At 36.2% G+C, this 21651-nt stretch overlaps 1 protein-coding gene across 1 annotated transcript in view; it reads left to right on the top strand.

Moving 5' to 3' along the window:
- Positions 1 to 21651, top strand: part of ADGRB3 (adhesion G protein-coupled receptor B3) — a gene marked incomplete at both ends in the record, with an annotated part of 447304 nt that overhangs the window by 193137 nt on the left and 232516 nt on the right. The window contains 4 exons of the mRNA XM_082302615.1: positions 1552 to 1716; positions 2602 to 2766; positions 9060 to 9161; positions 9750 to 9856. Coding sequence (XP_082158741.1) covers positions 1552 to 1716; positions 2602 to 2766; positions 9060 to 9161; positions 9750 to 9856 — 539 coding nt within the window. The remainder of the gene's footprint in view (positions 1 to 1551; positions 1717 to 2601; positions 2767 to 9059; positions 9162 to 9749; positions 9857 to 21651) is intronic.

Below are 21651 nucleotides of genomic sequence, written 5' to 3'. Positions count from 1 at the left end.
AATTATCAGGGCACAGCTTCATAGCTTCAGAGGCATCTGCATGGAGAAGTGGTTCACAACCAGTCATTACATAGAATATTTAATATAGAACTTTAGGGAAAAGCCTCAGAAAATCTCTTCGTTTAATTCACTGGTGCTGAGATTCTGGGCCCAGGATATGGATAGTATCTTTGAAATATTCTGTTGTTAATGTCTGACAATAGTGAAATAGTTTACCTCCATTATTCACTGAATAGTGATGCACTCATACAGAACAGTATGTTTAATCACTAACTTTAAGATTCTGCTTCCTATTTTAGATATTAACACCATCAGTTTAGGGAGTTGCTATTCCAACTCCCCTTTAGAAGAATCCTGAAAACAGGGTTTGGCAAATGCACCAAGGGAAATTCCTTGTTTGGAGTGGTGGTGCTTATATAGCAATAGTAGTTATAGAACCAGGTTTTCAAGGACGAGTATTAATCAAAATTATATTAGAACCTACATTTTGAGATTATATTTAACTGCAGGGGCAATGAGGAACTGATGATTGCCGAAATCTGTATGAATGCAGGATCCCGAATTAGCACAATTAGTCATAACATGTTTCATAATGCTTGCCTGTTTTAAAACATACTGTCTAGTCCTATTATTATCGACCATATAATTTTTAGCTTGTATGGAAGCATAATTGGTTTATATTTTTCATTATCTTGGTTTTTAATATTTTCATGTACCTCAAGAAGCTTTCTGATATGCAAAATTAATAATAACAGTCATTAACCTTTACTCAGGAAAATATTTATGCAAACTCAAGTGCATGGGCTAATACAAATTACTAAATACAGAACGATTTCCACCATTTCCATATTGTTTAGACATTTAACTTCACAAATTCAGAAAGAAGATAATGCAATATGTAAACACAACAGCAGATCTGATAAGGAAGGAAGAAAGGAAGGAAGGCCAGTGGTTGCTTGCTACATTTTACCTCAAAAGAATGTTGAAGAACTGGGATCGTTTACCTTACAGGGAGAATGAATGATAAAAATATATTCAGCATTGCAAATACAGAGAAGAGAGACTGTATGTGAGGCAAAGTGGTCACTCCTGTTTTCCTGTTCAACTAAAGACATCTAGTTTCACAATCAGGACCAATAACTTTATAATCTGACCTATCTGAACTATTACTGCAGTTCTTATAAATCACTTCAATGGGCTTTATTTTTTTCAGGGCTTATTTACATGATACAAGAACAGCCCTCACTTTTGCCTAAAAAGACTGATCTTTTTTATAAGGCCTTGTTTTTAATAAGACTATTCAAACTGTATGTGACCAAAATCATTATATAATCCTTTTTTATATCAGTCTACATTTAGAGGAGATAGAATTCTCTTTACTTGAAGAAAAAGGAAAACAGTTTTAAATTATTTTAAAGCAGCTCATAATGTTGGTTTCTGTATTTGATTGCCTAAGAAAGCAGGCTGGGCCCAGCCTGAGGGGCTGCGATCACCTGCCTGGCTCCGGTGCTAACTCTGCTGTGTCCATCTCTTTTGTGGCCGCGGCGGCAGTGGACGGACAGTGGCAGGAGTGGAGCTCGTGGAGCCAGTGCTCGGTGACCTGCTCCAATGGCACCCAGCAGCGAAGCAGGCAGTGCACGGCGGCGGCCCACGGCGGCTCCGAGTGCAGAGGGCCCTGGGCCGAGAGCCGGGAGTGCTACAACCCCGAGTGCACCGGTGAGTACCGAGCGGCTCCAGCGCCGGGCAGGCACCGGGGCCGCACTGGCAGCAGCTCCGAGCCGGAGCGGGGCGTACGTGGCAGTGTGGCCCCAGCAGGCTGCAAGGGGCAGAGCAGCTGCACCCACAGGGAGGCTGAAACAAAAGAAGTCATTAACTACAACACAAGAAGTTTCATGTCACCACGAGTAAGAACCTCTTTCCATGGAAGATGACAGAGCGTTGAACAGGCTGCCCAGGGAGGTTGTGGAGTCTCCTTCTCTGGAGACATTCAAAACCTGCCTGGAGGTGTTCCTGTGTCACCTGCTCTAGGTCACCCTGCCTTGGCAGGGGCATTGGACTGGATGATCTGCAGAGACCCCTTCCAGCCCGAACCGTTCTGTGATTCTGTGAGTCCTGGGGCCTCATTTCTAATTTACTTGATGAGGTAAAAAGCTAAAGAATGTGCCCTGAAAGGCTGCATGAAGGCTGCATATCAGCTTTTTGCTTTTTTTGCTGTTTGAAGGACATTCTGCAGTTTTAGGCAGATATGGTTGAAGCCTAAAAATTTGAAGTTTTTCATTAACCTAGAAAGTAAATGTATATGAACTAATTCCCTTTTGTGCTGAGACTACTTCATGATCCTCTCTCAGTACAAAAGCAGCCTTCCAGGTGTAGATTCCATATATACTTACCTTTAAGCCTCATTTGCTCTGTCATAGGATGTAAAAACCAAGATCTTAAAATATCACATGCAAAAATGTTTTCACTTATGTTTTTTTTAAGGGATATTGTAAATGTATATCATTACTGTACAACAGTACTATACAAGTAAATTAAAAAAAAGATTAATTCTCCATTATGACTGTCATCCTGTCACCACTCTAATTGTATTTTTCCAAACAGCGAATGGCCAGTGGAACCAGTGGGGCCATTGGAGTGGCTGTTCCAAATCCTGTGATGGTGGCTGGGAGAGGCGGATAAGGATCTGTCAAGGTGCTGCTGTGACTGGGCAACAGTGTGAAGGAACTGGAGAGGAAGTTAGACGGTGCAGTGAACAGAGGTGTCCTGGTGAGATGAAAATATAATTGCTGTTATTATATGCACTATAATATGGCTTACTTTAATGGGCATCTTTAGGAAAGACAAGATCAATGACTGTAGAGCAATAGCCATGAAGAGCCATATCTAGCCTTGCTTTAGACAAGTCCCTGCTGGTTTTCTCAGTAGATTTCTGCTTTTGCAGCTAGGTGCAAATTAGCTCTATTGGACATATGAGCAATGCATCATGTTTTGAATAAATAAAATTACCATAGGAAAAAAAGTTATCACAAAAATATTTGATTGCCTAGGAATGCCTGTAGTATCTGGAGCATGAACAATTTGCTACAGAAAATCTCTTTGAATGCACTGTATCTGAAATATCAGGGCTGGCTTTGTAATTTGGAATTCCTTTTATCCAGTGTACAAGTGATGTCTTTAATACATTTGGGGTAAGTTCCAGTTCAGTAAAAATAAGGGATAAAGTGAGCCTTACCGTAGTGTAAAGAATGAATGAATTAATTAATTAATTAACACATGAGCAACATTTTATAAAAAAGAAAGTAATTTAAAAAGAAAGACACATCTTTCCTGTTTTACTATAATGCTTAAATATTACTTTTTTTTTTTAATAAAATGCTTTGTATCATTTTTTACTTTGGCCTCCCAACAGGTTTAAGTCCTTCCCACTGAAATCTAATAAAAGTGTACTTTTTGCTTCTTCAAAAATGATGAATAAAGAAGACTATCTGGTGAATCAGATAATATTTATCGGTAAACACACATTGTCCTAAAGTAAAAGAATGCATTGTTGGATAGGTGAAAGATAGCAAAATAAGGTGTTAGTATGGTAAGATGTTTTAGCCATTCCCTTGGGAAATTATGTGATCTGAACTGCAAGCCAGGAAGCAGCAAAAAATCAATCTAGCAATCGGACTTCTGGACATTTCGCTGGCTGTGTTCTCTGGTAGTCAGAGAAGGACTTAAATGGGAGGGATGCTTTGGGTCAGGAAGCGAGAAATTTATCAGATGTGAATTTTATGTTATCAAGCCCATATTTTTCATAGGTAGCAGGTTTATCCCTTGACAGTTATCAAAGAACAGTTTTCAAGGTATTTGCAGTACAGTAGAACAATTAATCTCATTGCATTTGAAGAGCAACAAAAAGTCTGTAGTTAGAAAGTTATAACTGTACTGTAGAAGTTAACTGAATTTAACTTGCTTTTTAAATGATCTCTTTAATTTTAATAAAAATTTCATTATTTCAAGAGCAGTACAAAATAGTATTTGCATTGGATTCCTAAGCAAAATAATTTCCACAGGTAATGCAGACTTCCTCTATAAAAGCACAACACTAATAGAAGATTAATATGAATCTTCTCAATAAGCAGACAGTCAGATAAACTAGGTTGTGCTTATAAAACCATTCTTGAAATAATTTGCGTTTTATGTTTAAAAGTAGAACCATACTGCTGCAGTCCAATTTTCAAAGGTTGCCACCTGCTGTTAATAAAATATTTTACAGGTGTATTTACAAGTCAAATGCACACAGAGCATTATTTGCCATTTGGTAATTTTATTTATTTACGTGATTAATTCCAGATTTAGTGTGCTTATAGAAACTATAACCTAAAGCACCTTTTAATACGCTATGCTTGTGCAGACAATTAGACATGAATTACAGATTTATTTGCCTCTCAACTGACATTTACTGAAGAGTCTCAGATGTAAATGTAGAGAGTGGATAATTTACCAAAATTTTATAAAATTACATACAGATTTACATTCTATAAACATGAGTAAAATTGGAAAGTGCTATACAGAGTTGTTTAAAGTATAAGCAAATTTCATTATTTGTATGCTTTTCTTCCATATCCCTAAAATAGCTTAGAAAACCTATTTTTGTCTCACTGGTTTCTTGTTCTATGTAAGCCACTGAAAAATGTGAGGAGCTAAAAGGTTGATCATTTTTCTTGTATTAGCATTGCTTAGCATAAAACAAGATCCTCAGGTGTGTAGAACCATGTAATATTTTTGTAAAGGGTATGAAGCTGCACCTGCTTGTATTACCCAGAGGTCTATAGACTTATAAAAAGTTAAATTATAGCTGCTTTAAACTGTGGAAGCAAAAGGGTAATAAAGCCTTTTTCTGTTATGGTGGCCGATGTTAATAAGATGCTTTGCAAACAGAGCTGTTTACTTGATAACTGAAAATCTTGACTGGACATTCTGTAGTTTGAGTTCTGCATTATCTGAACATTATACAAAATTTTCTTCACAGTTTATCAGTGATTCTCTTCAAATGGCTGGGGCATGGATTGAATTACTTTCAGCAGCATTAACAGAGGCAGGCCCAGAACTGCTATCTAAAATTTGTTTTCTCAAACAGCTTGGTTCTGGACAAATTTTTTGAATATCTTTCTTTGTGAGTTGTTTTTATTCACTCTATAAATTTTAAAATTGTTGTTTTTTCCTTCCATTGTGTAATGAACTGGGAATGAAAAGCAAAGATCTGAAGATATTTTGGGTTCAGTTATTGCTCCTTTGTTGCATCCCAAATGTTTAAAGTTAAATTTCACTCCTAGTATGTCAGCAGTACTCTGCACTCAAAATACTTTTTTTGTGAAGGATAACTTCAGAAAATTGGACAGAAATCAGAGAAAATAAAAAACTTCTATATTTGGTAAGCAGTCACTCAGGAGTCATGGCAGAAAACTTGCACAAGATGAATGAACACTGTGTCTGTCCCATAAGAGTAATAGAGACAGCTAGATAACAAAAGACATTGCCTCTGATAAGGAGTTACATGGCAAGATGATCAGAAACTTGTAGAAAGATGTGTAAGAGAAATAAGGCAATTTCCACCAACTGTGTCACTAAAAATGAAATGTGAGAATCAGAAACAAAGTGCAGCATTATTCAGGATAGAAGACTTCTGTAAATTTATCTTTATAAAAATAGGACTAAGTTCTTATGACAGCTTTAAGAATATATCATGTTCCGATAATACAGTATTGGTTTCCAGAAATACTTAATTCCCCAATAGTTAAATCTATATTAACTCTATACATGTTTCCAATATTAATGCTTTACCTGGGTTTTACTGAAGAGATTCTCAGCATATTTTCAGTAGTAGAAAGCCTAATATAGGAACCCTTTAGACCAAAATATTACTGAAAACAATGCTAGACTGTCTTGTTAGTTAACAGAAAGACAAGAGTGCACAATGCCTACCAAAGACTACCTAATGATTTCCTGCTGATGGTAAAAGTCTTTTTCACAGCAGTGTTAGATAGATAAGATAGAATGTGAGAAGGGAGAAGATTCAAGTAACTGGCAACAGCTGAATAATAAAATTAAAACTTTGGTTTTTGTTTTGTCTCTGATTACAACACTATTCTATAAGGCATTCAAAAATTTTTTTTCCTATTGCCTTTGTTTATGACAATTTTGCCTGGGGCACTGAATGATCCAAGAGAGGAGCTTTAGTTCTACCATCATGTGAGCTACTGTGTGCTGTAGGCTAACTTGCCTCACCCTTCTGTTACCCTTTCCCATATTTGTTATCTGCCTGCGTAGATGGTAAACTCTGTGCGGCTGCGTGTGTCTCTTGCTTTGTGTGTTGTACAGAGCTTCCACAGATCCCAAGTGGGCTGATTGCCTCTGAGAGATGCACCTCCTCTCTCCAGTAATGTCAGAAGAAGACTGTGCCTCTAGAGCATTGACTTTGTTGAGTGTTTGTGCTTAGGTGGGATGAATTCAGGCCTATCATTACAGGGATGTAACGTGTTACATTTGAGTGCCTGCTCTGTGTGGGAAGATACTGCTGATTCACGTAATGAGTGAAAGAGGCCTGTCTTTTATTTGCCAAAGATAGCAAATTTTACCTCAGTATTTGCTGTTTGCTTTCAAATTCTAGTAGTTCTTTATGATTTTGTGGAGCAAACTCATATTTATCTGTGGGCGTGTTATGAGTTACTTGTGCTGTAGTTACAGAAATACTTGAACTGGTCCTGAGAAGAGCCAGCAGGATCAATGAAGCTTTTTAACTCAGATATAGTACCACTCCGGTGGGACTGTAATGCCTCCATGAGCAACACGGGTTGCAGCCTCACAGATGCTTTAATGTGGGTGGATGCCTGATGAGTAAGCTCTGCCAAATATGTTTTAGCTTGGGGAAGAACAAGTTTGTTTTTATCTGCAGCAATCCTTGATTCCTTGATTCTTGTACAAGGCATTAAAAGGCATTAAGAGTCAGCCAGAGACCAGGAAAACTTCTTTGCCTGGGCTAAGCGAAACTTCTTCCAAATTTCAGCTGCTTCCACACCTCTTTCCTGATAACTCTAGGTCTTGGGAGTGCCTTTTACTTTGAACACAACACACAAATGCACTCTTTATCTCCGGTACGAGGTTAAAGTCAGTATAATCTTGATAAACTTTAATTCAAAAGCATACTAGTATCCTTCCAAACAGATGGGAAATCTCTGATATTACCTGTGAGTTGTTAATGTAAAAGAGAAAATATGGTGTATTTAAGTGTGCATATAGATGCATGCATATATTTTTTTCCAGAAAAAAACTCACATTTAGCATTCAGTATGTGGAGGGAAGTAAGAGTTTTAGTTCTGAGAATCAACACCTAAAGTGGTGATTAGTGAACACAACACATTTGAGATGGCCTCAGCTGCATAACAAATATAGTTCTCAACTCTAAGCACTAGCAAATTTACGTAATTTATAATATTACCTCCTTATTATGTTCATTTACAATCCCCAAAACAGAACATTTCTTTTGTTTATAAGGTCATAATAGAATGGTAATTGCATTTGCTTATGTCACCAGATGGCTTCTGTTTATCAAAATCTGGCTTTTCCCAGTGTAACACTGTCCTGATGCATTCACTCTGTGGGCATATCTGAAGTAGGGCTAGTACTCTGGATTATGAATATAACTGACTTTCTTTGGGTTTTGCCATTAATGGATCTCTTGCTTTTTTAGCAGCACCAACTGTCTTGATTTACGATTCAGGAATGCTGATGGTGAGGCAAATTTAGCAAGCAATTTTTCTGCCCAACTGTGATTCATATTAGTATTACTGAGCCATCTGCTAGGTATTCTTTGTCCTCTACTAAGAGAGGGTACAGCTTTGTGCAAAAGTCTACTCAGTTCCCTTGCTCACACTTCTATCAGCAGAAGTACAACACATGGAAGATGGACGATTTTATGGGTTAGATAATGGGATGGGCAAAATCTGTAGTCTGTTCCTGCCTCTGCTAGAGATTTTCCGTGCAACCATGGGTGAATCATTGAATTGCTTTCTGCCTTATCACACCATCTGCTAGAATGAATTTCCTTTCTCTTTTCTTTTTTCTTGCTTTGTAACCACTTTGCTGTAATACAGCAGGGTTACTTTTTTTTTCTGGAAATACATAGAATAATAAACAATACCTGATTTTCTCTGCTGAACTTGGAGTGAATTAGATTTCAGTAACTAACATGTCAGTGATGTAAGTTGTGAGATATCTTCAGCCAGATGTTTTCTGTGTTAATCTAATTTACACAAAAATCATAAACTGGATCTACAGTAACATACAAAGAGCAAAAGGAATCTGTAGTCATGACCATGTGAAAATAAAACATGAAGCATTTGCTGAAGTTTATTTTTCCCCATGCAATTCTGTTACTACAAAATTGTGACAATATTTTTCCCTTTAAATGGTATTGCAATAACCAGTAAAAGGTTATTTTGTTTTATAGACACTCAGTCCCACGTTATTGACTATACTTTCTTAATTACCAACTTGTACTGAAACACATTTCAAAGAAACAACATGCTTTTATAATAACCTTCAGAATATACAACTCTCATTTAGCACCTTTAGCACATTTAATGTTTCAGCTGTCTTTTCAGAACTGATTCTTTCATATACAGATTCAATTTTAGAACAATCTTTACAAATTTTAGTTTAAGATTAGCATCATAGCTTATTACAGTTTGTGTCCTCATCTTCTGATAGTTACTTAGTGTTATTGATCAAAACAGAGCAACAAGGAAAGATTCAAACCTATTAATGTGCAACTACAACCTAAAAAGTATTTGCTTGCTGGAGAGAATAAAGCCACAGATTATATGAAATAACTACCATCACAAAGACAGATATGCAAAATTTCAGCCTTCTCATTTTTGTACTTCAAACTTAAAATTAACCCAATCTATGTTAACATACACATCTCAGGAAAAAATAGGATGAAATTGAACGCTTATTTTTCTGATATAAAATATGTTAATTTTTCTATTTAAATTGTCATTTGTAAATTACAGCACCTTATGAAATATGTCCTGAAGACTATTTGATGTCAATGGTGTGGAAAAGGACTCCAGCTGGGGACATGGCATTCAATCGATGCCCTCTCAATGCCACGGGTACAGTACTACTTTGAAATCTTATGATGATAAAAAAGGGGAGAAATCTTTTGCATTGTGTCCTAGATAAATTATTAGTAGACTCATATAAATATGCATATATGTGAATATATCTATAAAAACTTCACATATTTACTTATGCATATGCATGCAAGTATACACATGTTCATGTGCTGTCTCTTACAGCTTACATATATGCATAGGTCTGTGGTGTGTGTATATATATCTCTATATATACATATGTACACACATACATATGAGCATGTAGTCACCCCAAGACAGAGCATTATAGCCACAGAGAAAAAGCTGACAAGAAATCCATTTGACTGGATCAATCAGGCAAAATGATGAAAATGAGGGAAAACATAAAAAATATTTTTAATTAAGAAAACACTGCTAAAAAACAGTCAAGTAAACATTGAAATATGTTTCGGAATCTTGTACTACTCTCTATATACAGATGATCATTGCATGAAATTGTTTCTGTGTGTGCCTTTAAAATAGCATGGAATACAGATTAAATAAGGTTCATTCTTTCCAGTTGCTCTCACTTATATAAATATTGTCTGTCTTCTTTGTGTCTTACAGGCACCACTAGCAGACGCTGCTCTCTCAGTGTTCATGGAGTGGCCTTTTGGGAACATCCAAGCTTTGCTAGATGCATATCAAACGAGTACAGACACTTGCAGCATTCAGTAGGTGCAAAGTCAGCTTTAGTACTTGCTCTGTTTATTCATTACTAATCATTGGCGTGAAAAGGAACTTACTTATTTACTTTTAGGTTTCTGATAAGCAATGCCAGGAGGGAAATAGATCTGAGAAAGAATAATTTATATTAATGGATATTATTTTGATCTTGTATAATGCTGGTGTTTGTGAAATAAGCCTTGTCTTACTGTAGAAGTAGAAAAATGAATCAGATTCCCTTCTTTCATGTCCACTGTGTGAAATTTTTATAGGGGTCAGAGGCAAGACACAGTTTATTAGAAAATGAGATGTGAATAAATGAGATTTACTGGAAGAGAAACTTGCTGAGAATTTTGCAATATTGTGAATTCTTTAATTGCAGAGTAGGAAGCCAGGAATATGTCTTTTTGCTATCAAATTTAGAACTTCGCCTTCGAATGTAACAATAGGAAATGATTATAGGGTAAAGCTATCGCAGTGTCTTGGAAAAGGTAAAGTAACTCCAGATGAAGAAATACTACATGGGTTTTTTTCAAAAAGCCTAACGAAAAGTTTCTTTGCAAACCACAGGCATTATACAATTATGTACTATCTAATTATGTTTATATAGATAGATGTAATAAATTATGTGTATTGCTTTATAAATATGCTACCATGGTATATGTTAGGTATATTGATTACCCTCTATTCAGCCAGGTTAACACTATAGTGGGAATTGAGCCTTTGAAGGTTCTCATGGACAATGGGTTTTCCCTGCATGATATATTCTACTGACATTCTTATTACTCTGCATCCTTTTCCAAAGGCCAGTGCTCCATTTATCATTCAGCAGAGGCACACTAATACAGCTCTGTGCTTCATAACTTCCCAACCTCTCAACCAAGTGCCACACTTCTGTACTACATTTAAAATTCTTTGGTGGCTTGGAAAGCAGTAGCCTGGCTGCCATGCCTGAAATCTGGATTGCTGCTTAGAGGAGATTTTGATTAATTCCTTTGAGCTGCATTTCTGTTTTGTTAGATCCAATTTATTTGAGGCGTGGGATTTAGTTTCAGAGTAGGCCAAAGCAAGAATTATTTTTAAAGGAGGACGGAATAGATTGTCAAAGGGATTGTCCCCACGACACAGAAACTTTTCTATTTTACACAGCTGCCTGCATGTTCATCTCTCCCTTTAGTGTTCAAGCTCAAAAAACACATTAAGTTGGCTGCAATAGTTTTGCATTTAATAATTTTGGTATTTTTTTCTTTTTCAACAATTTCATATGTTGTGTCTATGCTAGTTTGCAATTCAAACTATGCAAAATGCTGTTTCATGCGATTTGGTGGTTTGAATTACCTAGCTTTGGTAGGCACTGGTAATTTTTCAGGAGCCACAAGTCTGACTTGTTGAACAAAAGAAGATGTTTCTAACCTAGAGAAGATTTATCTTTTTTTTCTACATTTACTTTTTGGAAATATTAATTATGAGTAAATGACACTGTGAAATATACTTTCTGCCAAAGAACATTTAAAAATAGGTAAAGCTTTTTTTAAATTGCTCAAGCACCTTAACACATATTATTGCTGCACAAAATTTAAGTCTTGTTCATGTGCATACAAATTACAGAAGAAAAGTGGACTTTTGCATTTGGGAGCTGTTCACAAAGAAAATTGCTCTTGTCTTATATCTTTCTGCTTCTCAAAGTGAACAACTCAGCATATTTAAAGAATCAGAGAAAATAGAGGTAAAGACCTATAAGGTCATCGCCCTGCAAATGTAGGCTTGTCCCCCCACGATACATATGTCAGTTCCATAAATCCCTGAAAATAGGGCTTTATAAGGAAGCTGCTGACAGACGGTGTTGCTATAATAAATATGTGTGCTTATGAAAGCATTTATGAGATGTCTCAGTGTTCTTAACTTACCAATAAAGTTATTTTACCAACTCAGACCAGGAATAGAGGTGGGTATCACTCAGTTTTGTGAATATTCCCATAAAATCTGAGTCTGAGCTGAATCCCTTTCATTTATTATCTGAAATATATAAAAGAAAATTGGATGCATAGTCTCCAAAATAATTATGTTCCTGAAGTTGATCTAAAGCAGTTGATATACATAAATACAATATTTAATATATTAAAGCATAGAATACAGACAAATCCCTGTATTTTTGCCCTCCAAAGAAGCCACATATGATCTAGAACCAGAAATCACATAGTAGAATTCACATGATGCTGTGCCTGAGAAAATATTATTTAAAGAAAAGTGTTCAATATGATGGGAGCCAGAGAAGACTTCCTTGGCCATAGACCCTGCTAACCTGGCTGCACTGGTGCTGAACCGGAAGCTTGTAGTTATACTAGTAAATTTTAGCTTAAAAGCCGTCCTTGTAGTCATCTGCACTGTTAACTGTGTATCTGTTTGCTTGCTCCCTGACATCATTTCAGACCATACCAGTGAGCAGTCTCCCAAACCATGCCTACCATCCTTTAGAGGATAGCATAGCAGAGAGGCCACTATCAGCGGGCAATAAAAGCATGATTTTCTGGGACAGAGGAGGGATAGAGAGTTAAACATGAGGAAACCACAATTCTTTGCTATATATAATGTAGAATTTTACCACATAACCACAGGTGATTGACCCCTGAAGACTGTTTCCTTACTCTGTATAACTACTGTAGATTCACTGCCTCATGCACAAAGCTTCTTGTATTTTTACAGTTTTCTCTATTACTCACCTGAAAGTGACATGGGACAAGTTTCAACCCTTAATAAGCAGTATTAAAGTAGCAGAAACACAGCTAGTGCTGTGTGCTCTTCAGTTTGACTCAAGACTTGTATTGAGACGAACATGGTAGCTCTGTAAATCATGCTAGAATGGTGCCATATTTTAATCTCAAAATCCATTTGAAAGTCTTTTTGTAAAGACGGAGAGTCGTTAAAGCTAAAAATACACCCATAATGCTAACGATAATATACTTTGCTCATAAACGCCAGCACCATGAACAGCATCTCTTTTTCCAATCACTTACAGAATGTGCAAGGCAGACTTACTGCCTCTACTGCATGCCCTAGCACCTCAGATGTAGGTTATGGCACCTCAGAAGAAAACAGGGTTTCTCTGTTGGCTAAGTTGTGTTGTCTGAAATCGTGGATCACTTTTTGATACATATGTCAATATTATACTTCATATTCTATTGCAACAGTTTCAGAGTAATGCATAGTCTTAATATATCTCAATATATTCTTGAGATCCATCTGTACTCCTCTCCATTTTTTGTTGATGGAGACATGAGACCGCTTAAGCAGGAAATTTATCTCAAGTCTTCTGAATTAGTGCCTAGCCACTCATCCTTTATAATGTTCCTACATCTCCATAGGAAAACTCATAAAATCCCTGGCATGGTAAAAATATGATAACCACAGGACCTCTGAAGAGACTACACACTTGAACATGATGAAATAGTAGAGGGGGATCGTTTGACTTGTGGAAATCAACACTCAATTTATGTCTTTTAAGGGCACCATGTCCTATACGATAGGAGTTTGAGGAAAAGCAGTTAAGAGAAGGATGCATGTCAGCTATGCTACAAATGTACAGCCTGTATTTCTGTTAGTTTTTTTTTACCCTGTGCACTATGGAATACAGGTTCCTTTTAAAACTAGGGGTGATAATTAGATCTCTTTGAATAACAGAACCAATTAATAATGAATAATTTATCCAACATTTGGTACAAATCAATCATGAAATGAATTCAACAAATACTGTGTGACCAGCTTGTACAGCTGGTTGACTAATAAGAAAATTTTTTTCACTGAGCATATTAAGGGACAAAAATGCCCAAATCCATGAAATAAACCTTTGGGAAATTATTTGCTTAGCTTTAATATTTAAAGAACCTAATTAGGATTATTCTTCCTATAGCACGATAAGTGGAAAATTCAAAGTGACAAATAAGTATACTTTGCCTCCTGAAATCATAACCTAGAGGATCAAGCATTAACTTGATGAGCAGAAAAAGAAACATCACAGATCATATACCAGATTTTGTTCTGCTTTTCTTGCATTGTCCTAGTGTGTTTGCAGTATCTGCAGCTTTGCATAAAGAAAATGTTCTTAGTCAAGCACAATGTTTTGAGTCTGTTACCAGACATTGTAGCTGAGAAGACTATTTTGCCCAATGATGTGCAGTCTTAAATGTGTTCTTGAGAAAGAGGAGATTACAACAAGAAATCTTTTCAAGTGTCTTTTTTATTATGAATGGAAATGAAGTCATAAGGTTTAATAAAATCTAGTGGCAGAGGATATCCTTTCTTCAGTTCCTCCTGGAAAGTTCTTAGTCACATACTGATCACCAGAGTTTTGTTAATAGTGAGGAATTTCCTTCCTTTCTGTAATTCCATACTAAATTCCCAGAATTTGGAGGATTTTTCCATTCTGTAGGGTAGACGTTATTTTGGGTTTTCAGACCATTTTACAAATCAACTTCTGCTACGGCAGAAGTTACTGACCTTGCTGAAGCCTGTTCTCTCTTTCTACCCTTGGCATATACTTTCCTTTTCTGAAAACTGAACTACTTCAGTCTAACTAACATGTTTTAATCTCTTTAAAGTGTATCTGTTGCTAGCCTAATGGACTGTTACATGTAAAAAGGCAGATTAGATGATGATCTAATGACCCCAACTTAGTCTATATAATATTATGAAGTATGCTACTCATTGCTTGTTATCTTCTTTTGATCTGGAAGCAGAAAATGGTCCACCTAATTGTTTTACATAGAGTTGTCTATTTTACCTAGTAGTTGGCTAATTTGGACTAGTGTCTTCTGAGGTGTGTCTTAGGTTTTTTTTACTTTATTTGGATAAACAGGGTAAAATCTTTAGATATGAGTAACTGCAGGACCAATAATAGAATCAGTGATTAGGAGCCCACAGGACTATTTCAGATGTTATCCAAGAAAGAAGATGACTGAAATGCCTCAAATAAGAGTAAACATTTTGCTTTCGTACACCCTTGAAACCTATGGAATTTGGTATGGTACAAGCAATAAGACTAAGAAGCAAGACACCAGAATAAGGAGTATCCTACATTATCCTGCTTCCAAGAGGCATGGATAAAGAATTCTTCATCTATTCTTAATCCATTCTATGGATAATAGCCACCTAAATTAGAAAAAAACCCTGCAAAACAAGCAAAACAAAACAAAAAATGCAAACTGAAACAAGAAACCACTTACCTCCTCTCCAACTGTCCAAAATCTAAAAACCAGGAAACAAAAGACTTGAATAGAAGCTAATGAAAAAAATTTAAATGAGATTAAAATAATTAGGTATGGAAGAACAGTGAGATTTCCTATCTTATGAGCTTTTTAGAAATTGAGTACTGAAGCTTTTAAGACCATTTTAAATGAAAACCATTAATACATAACATCTTACCATAGAACATTAGAAACTGATTTTGTGAAGAGGGAGGAAACACTTGAATACATAGGTTATTTCTATTTTCTACTCTGTTATGTATTCATATTAAGCAATAGGATTTACTGAATTACAAAAAAAAAAAAAAAAAGAAGATAATTTTGTAAGGGATCTGCTTAAAAAGTATTAATATTATTGCCTTGCCATGCACTGAAATAGCCCTTTTGCCTAAAGTGAGTTTTCCTCTTTTGGACACTCTAGTTAGGAAGAGATTTGAGCTACACTCATAAATAATGACGAAGACTAAAGCCTGCTACCAAGAAACTTTGTTCCTGAAGGACACCTCCAATAGTATCAGAAAATCTCTACTAATACAGACCATTTTATAAACCTGTGTAGCACAGTTTTCTAGCCTGGATGATGAAATTCTATATTTAGTCGCTGTGATAAAAATAAGGTACTAATTTCATAGAATCACAGAATGGTTTGGGTTGAAAAGGATCTCAAAAAACATCTAGCTCCATTCCCCCTGCCATGGGCAGAGAACATTTCAGAAGATCAGGTCCCTCAAAGCCCCATCCAACCTGATCTTGAACACCTTCAGGGACAGGGCATCCACAACTTCTCCAGGCAACTTGTTCCACTTCTGTACCACATTAACAGTAAAGAATTTCTCCATAATATCTAATCTAAATCTACCCTCTTTCAGTTTGGAACCATTCCCCCTTGCCCTGTCACTACATGTTCTTGTAAAAAGGTACTAGAAGGCTATTATAAGATCTTCCTGGAGCCTTCTCTCCAGCTGAACAATCCCAGCTGTCTCAGCCATTTCTTGTAGGAGTGGTGCTCCAGCTTTCTGATCATCTCCGTAGCCCTTCTCTGGACTCACTCCAACAGGTCTGTGTCTTCCTTATGTTGCAGGTCACAGAACATAGTGCCAATTTTAGTGATATAGCACCTAATATAGCATGAAGTCATGCAAAATGTTCTGCTTTTTTATCAGAAAGTTGGAAAACTTTCTCTGGAAATATCTCTTAACTCCTGAGAGTTAGGAAGGAAAAATCTACATATGAATTATCACATTGATGTCAAAATATTAGCACTTACAAAGGAGCATGGAAACTTATGCAGGTGAATCTTTACATACCAAACTAATAATATAGCCATAAAAATGCATTTTTTGCTGCTTCTTCTCATACTATAATTTTGTTTCAACTTTTTCCACAGCAGTGTTATTCACAATTTTGCAAGTGCTTGGCTAAAATATAATTTGATAAAAAGAGCTCTGAGGTGAATAATGATTTTCTCAGCTGCAGCTCATTAGAGATGATTTTGTTTTTCCAAATTATATTACAAGGGCAGCGTATCAGCCTGTCCATGTACTCCTCACTGAAATGACTGCTGTACTCTAGGGAATGAAAGGCTTTCTCCTAAAAAATTTACTGCTCTTTTTTTTTCGCTAGTTTAGTGCTTCATTTCTTTTTATATAGCTGCAGAGCAAAGCAACTGGGCTTACTTTTATAGATTTGAATGCAGAGGCCTCAAAACCGACATTTTTTTCCTCCTCAGTCTATACTTACATTGATATATGCCAGCTCTTCCTCTTGACCTTCACAGCTTTTGGTAGGCAGCAGTGTCAGTAAGGATCTGCTTTCCTTTCCTTGCTTCCCTTGTAAGGCCAGAATCTGCACCTCTGTTTTGTCACTTCCGTTATCTTGTCTGGAGCATGACAAACCTTCTTCTCATCAGAGAGCAACTAATCAAAAGATTGTGGCAGGCAACAGTTTTCTCTTGCCTCACTAACATTTGCCCATTCTACACAGGCAAAAATTAAAACTTCAGGGAAAAAAAGCTAATGACTGGTATCACTGTTGTCTTGATGGTGAGGGCACTCTACAGCTACTTGAAAGGAGGTCTCTTCTGCCAGGTACCAAGTGACAGGATAAGAGGAAATTATCTCAAGTTGCACCAGGGGAGCTTTAGACTAGATATTAGAAAAAGTTCTTCCTGGAAAAGATTGTCAAGCCCCAAACCCTGGAGGTATTTAAAAGACGTATAGGAGTGGCACTTGGGGACATGGTTTTGGCAGTGCTGAGATAACAGTTAGACTCAATGATATTAAAGGTCCTTTCCAACCTAAATAATTCTAAATAGTAAATAATTCTGTGATTCTGTGATCTTGCCAACATAGACATGTACATCAATCTTAGAGATACTATACAGTAGGACAAAACATTTGCCTGCTTTTCTATGCAAGCTCATCACAACTTAATTCAACCTGGAGAGTTCCTTTCCTTCCTTTCTGCTTTTGAATATCTGTTTTTTAATAGCCAACCAATCCTACTTGTTAAATTCAAAGAAAAGACCCCACTATCATTTTGGGGTCCATAATACTTTTTCCATGTCTGGAACACACACATTTACCAAAGATTAATATGTGTGTTAAATGAAATGTGCTGCTGCATTTGCTGCTGCTTCTCTCTGTCTGCTGCAGTAGTGAGCAGCTGAGTGTTCCCTGATCACATTTACATTCCCAACAAACCAGCCAACCAACCCTGCAGCCACAGGTGAACTTCACTAGGGTATGGCCAGAGGTAAAGGAATAGAAAGCCATTTAAGAACTCAACAAAGAAAGATTTCATCTAATTTTCCCTTAAAGTCTACCAGAACTGCTGGAACCTTCACTTCAAATGAATGTGGAACTAGCTGCAGAATGACTGCAAGAGTTTGGCTTGAAAGCAGGAGACAAAGAAGTGGTCACAGCATCTTATACTTAAAATCATTCCCTTGCTTTTTTTGTCTAGTACTTCATTTGCTGCATTCCCCCACTGTGGTTTATTAATTATATGAGGGTCAAAGGACTTTTTCTGGCTTATTACTTTATGCAGCACACCCATGCAGAAATGCAATAATGCTAGTTTCCTTGCAAAAAAATTTTGGTTTGTCCTGCAAACAGTAGTAAGTGTCATGGAAATGACTGTATAGAAACAAAATCATATTGGTATAGAAATTGGTTAAAATCAAATAAGCATTTAAAGTGAAGCATTTGTCAGAGCTTTATGGTTCAGGGACATATACTTACAAGGATAACCATGTAGCATAAAAAATGAAAGAAACTCATTTGTAGTACGTCCCTTTGTGACCTGTAGCCTCAGCCATTCAGTCAGTATGGAGAACCAGGAGACTTTACCTCAAGCAATGTTATGTCTGTCATAGAATGAAAACAACCCTCTCAGAGTCGTCATTCTCTTTTTCCTCTCAACTCTTGCTCTTGTCAGGTTGCATTATACATAGATAACACAAATCTTGAAGACATGCCCTCTGGTTAAAAACAGAAACAACAATAACAACAACAAGATCTCTCACACAACATGCCAATGTGAGCAGGATTTAATCACAGATAATTAGAGCATTTAAAAGCAGCACTTAATAAAATAATAAAAAATCCTGGTCAACAAACACAAAAATAAGTATATATAAAAAAAAGAAGTGATCTGTTCAATAATTATTCATTCCTCAGCCCTAGACTCATTTGTTATTCTACTGGGGGCAGTCTTATCTATTCAAAATATCCATTAAAATGTTTTGTTGGATCCATGCACAAATCAAAATACTGAAACAGTATAGTTACTTTCTCTCTATTACCTGTTTAATGGCTATAGCTCAAGGATTAGAATTGACAATACTGATGATGATGATGATGATGATGGTGAGGATGATGATGATGATGATGACAATGATGATGATGTTAATTGAAAAGTAATTATGTAATGGGCTAAAGTGGTAAAAAAATCTCTTGAACAACATAGTAGGAGTCTTGTTGTAAAAGAGGGCAGAGAAAAAAGGTACAGAAAGAGTGAAGCATTCCTCTGAGCTGTTCACATTCTTCTAAAAACAGTTTTGACCTCCACACATACTAGATTGGTTTTTTTCAAAGATTCTTCTGTAAAACTGATCACATATAGAAGAGCACATGCAATTTCTCTGACATCTGTGCAGATATTCAGTTTGCTTGAGATTAATGTCTAAACCAGCACAGGATTCTGTGTAATTAATCTTTCTCCTTTTCTCTAAAACTAAATCACTATTTTGAGGAACGTTTTGCTTAAAAATATTTGGAAGTATATGACAGTGGAGCAACTGTTTCTGTATAATGAAGTGATCCTACTTTTTTTTCATCTATATACATTTCAAATAAGTCTCTTAAAGCATTGGGTTGTAGTCATTTCAGCTGAGTGCACAGAGGCACAGATTGAAGCACAGTTTCAGCAAAAACTTGGTTCAGAAGATTGCACACCATGACTGCATAAATGCAGGAAGGCAAAAGTTCAATTTCAGAACACTCCTTAAACTTTGACTTTTCTGGTTGGAGTAAAGTATAGGAGGCTTTAGTTTGGGTTTCAGAACATTTGCAGGGATGTGTTAAAGATATATAGAACTGAAAGGAAATTCATTAGGTCATCCAGCCAAAACATGTGTCCTATCAGCTATACTTGTGTTATTCCAGCATTTTATTTTTCTTGGCTGTTACTAGGGCCTCCAATATGGAAGTCTGCATAGTCTGTTCAGGTAAACTGTGGTACATCCCTTACTTTACAGTTGTAAAATTTTCCTTTATTTATATCCTTAATCTTCCTTGACACAATGTGCACAAATTACTTTTTCCCTTTTCTGCTGTACACAAAGGGAATATATGATTGCCTTCTTTGCACAAAATTTTTATTTGTGTGTTATCATGATTGAAATTGAGATTACTGATTTCACTGATGACAAAGTGGAAAATTACTTTGTATTGCTTTAGCCATATCCTTCATAATATACTGAATATATAGAAAACATCTCTTTCATGACATTAGGTTACAAATGTTTGAATGCATACCTGAATATGCATAGCCATATCTTTAGACCTTACTCCATTTCATTTAAAAAATGGATGAAATTATATTGTTGAATACTGAAACAGCCTGAAAATAGACAAATAAATTGTAAATAAGTTATTATATTGAGGGAAAATAAATGAAAGTTCTGTGCCAAAACAGTTAAAGGTCTGTCTGTTGATTATGAGAACAAAAACAGCCTGTGATGAGGATTTTGTCAAATATGACATCTCTTTCTCACAATGACATCACATTACAAGTGTGATGTGAAAATTCTTACAATTTCTGCAACTTAAGAGCACTATATTTTACAAAATATTAGTCTTGATTTCTGAAGTTGAGAAGCAAAGTGGTTTGCAGATTATGAGTAATTTCAGGATATATTTTTATTTCAAATTGTCCTTCCTCACTTCTGTGTAAGGCTTCCTAATTTGGGTTCTTATAGTTCCCCCACCACAAAATGTATTAATGACGCCATTAGTAATACCTAGCCGTGAATCCAGTGTCGTGTTAAAAAGTAAAGAAAAATGGTTGATGGTTGAATTAATAATTCTTTTCAGTCTTTTATAGGTTTCTTGAGGATTCATTGTTTTCTGTCCTTTTAAACCACATCTAGCTGTTAAGTTTGCAGTAATTACTATGCAGTAATAAATTTGTACTCCAATGCCAGAGGCCTAGGAGATCTGACTTTATAAAGAGGCATTTTTATTATATCATACTTTCTGATAAATCGGGGGACAAAAGCAGTTGGACCCTGAGTCAAAGTCCAGTTAAACATTTCAGTAATTTTTGAAGTATGCAGCCATATAGAGCAGGCAGCTAGAGGCTGAGCTGACAACTGAGGTATCAGTTTAACAGCTGCTTCATTTCACTATCTCTCGGCTCATAAACTTTATTTTTAATGAGCCTGCCTGTAAGACCACTAAAACATGACCTTCACACAGAGAACTACAAGGACCTAGAGTGGTGACCAAAATAGCTTTCTTGGGCAGTGCATAATATCACAGTGACCATAGGACAGAAAATACGCAGTATGGTGAGAAAGACATTATACTAATTAGTGATGAGAATATTCTGTATTTTCATGCAGAAAGATTATTGTGATAGCTGTGCAATAATTCACTACCTTCAACTTACCCGAATCTGAACATCTTCAGTGGTTTTAATAGTATTGTGCCAGTTTATATCAACTGAGTGAATGGCCTGTGATTTTAAAGTTGTGTTTAGGAGCTGTAAGCTGTCTTACAACAAGGAAATACATTATGTAATAAACAGATAATAAAGAGGCTGTTAATTTTTCCGTGAACATTGCTTACTGGTCTTAGAAAAAAATTCTCTTCATTAACTCTAATTTTCACCACTTTTCTTACCTAAACAGATTGCAACCTTCTGTTTTGCTATCCTGTTTCTAAGGGTATGCTGCTAGTCTAACTCGAGGCACTGTGGGCCTGGAGGGGTAGCTAAGGATCAGGGAAACAAACTTCCATGTTGGAGCTTGAGAGGATGAAAAAAATGGCGGTCTTGAA

This window comes from Coloeus monedula (genome assembly GCF_965178545.1).
Source record: "Coloeus monedula genome assembly, chromosome: 2".
Classification (NCBI taxonomy): Eukaryota; Metazoa; Chordata; class Aves; order Passeriformes; family Corvidae; genus Coloeus; species Coloeus monedula.
This window is presented reverse-complemented; position numbering and strand designations above follow the sequence as displayed.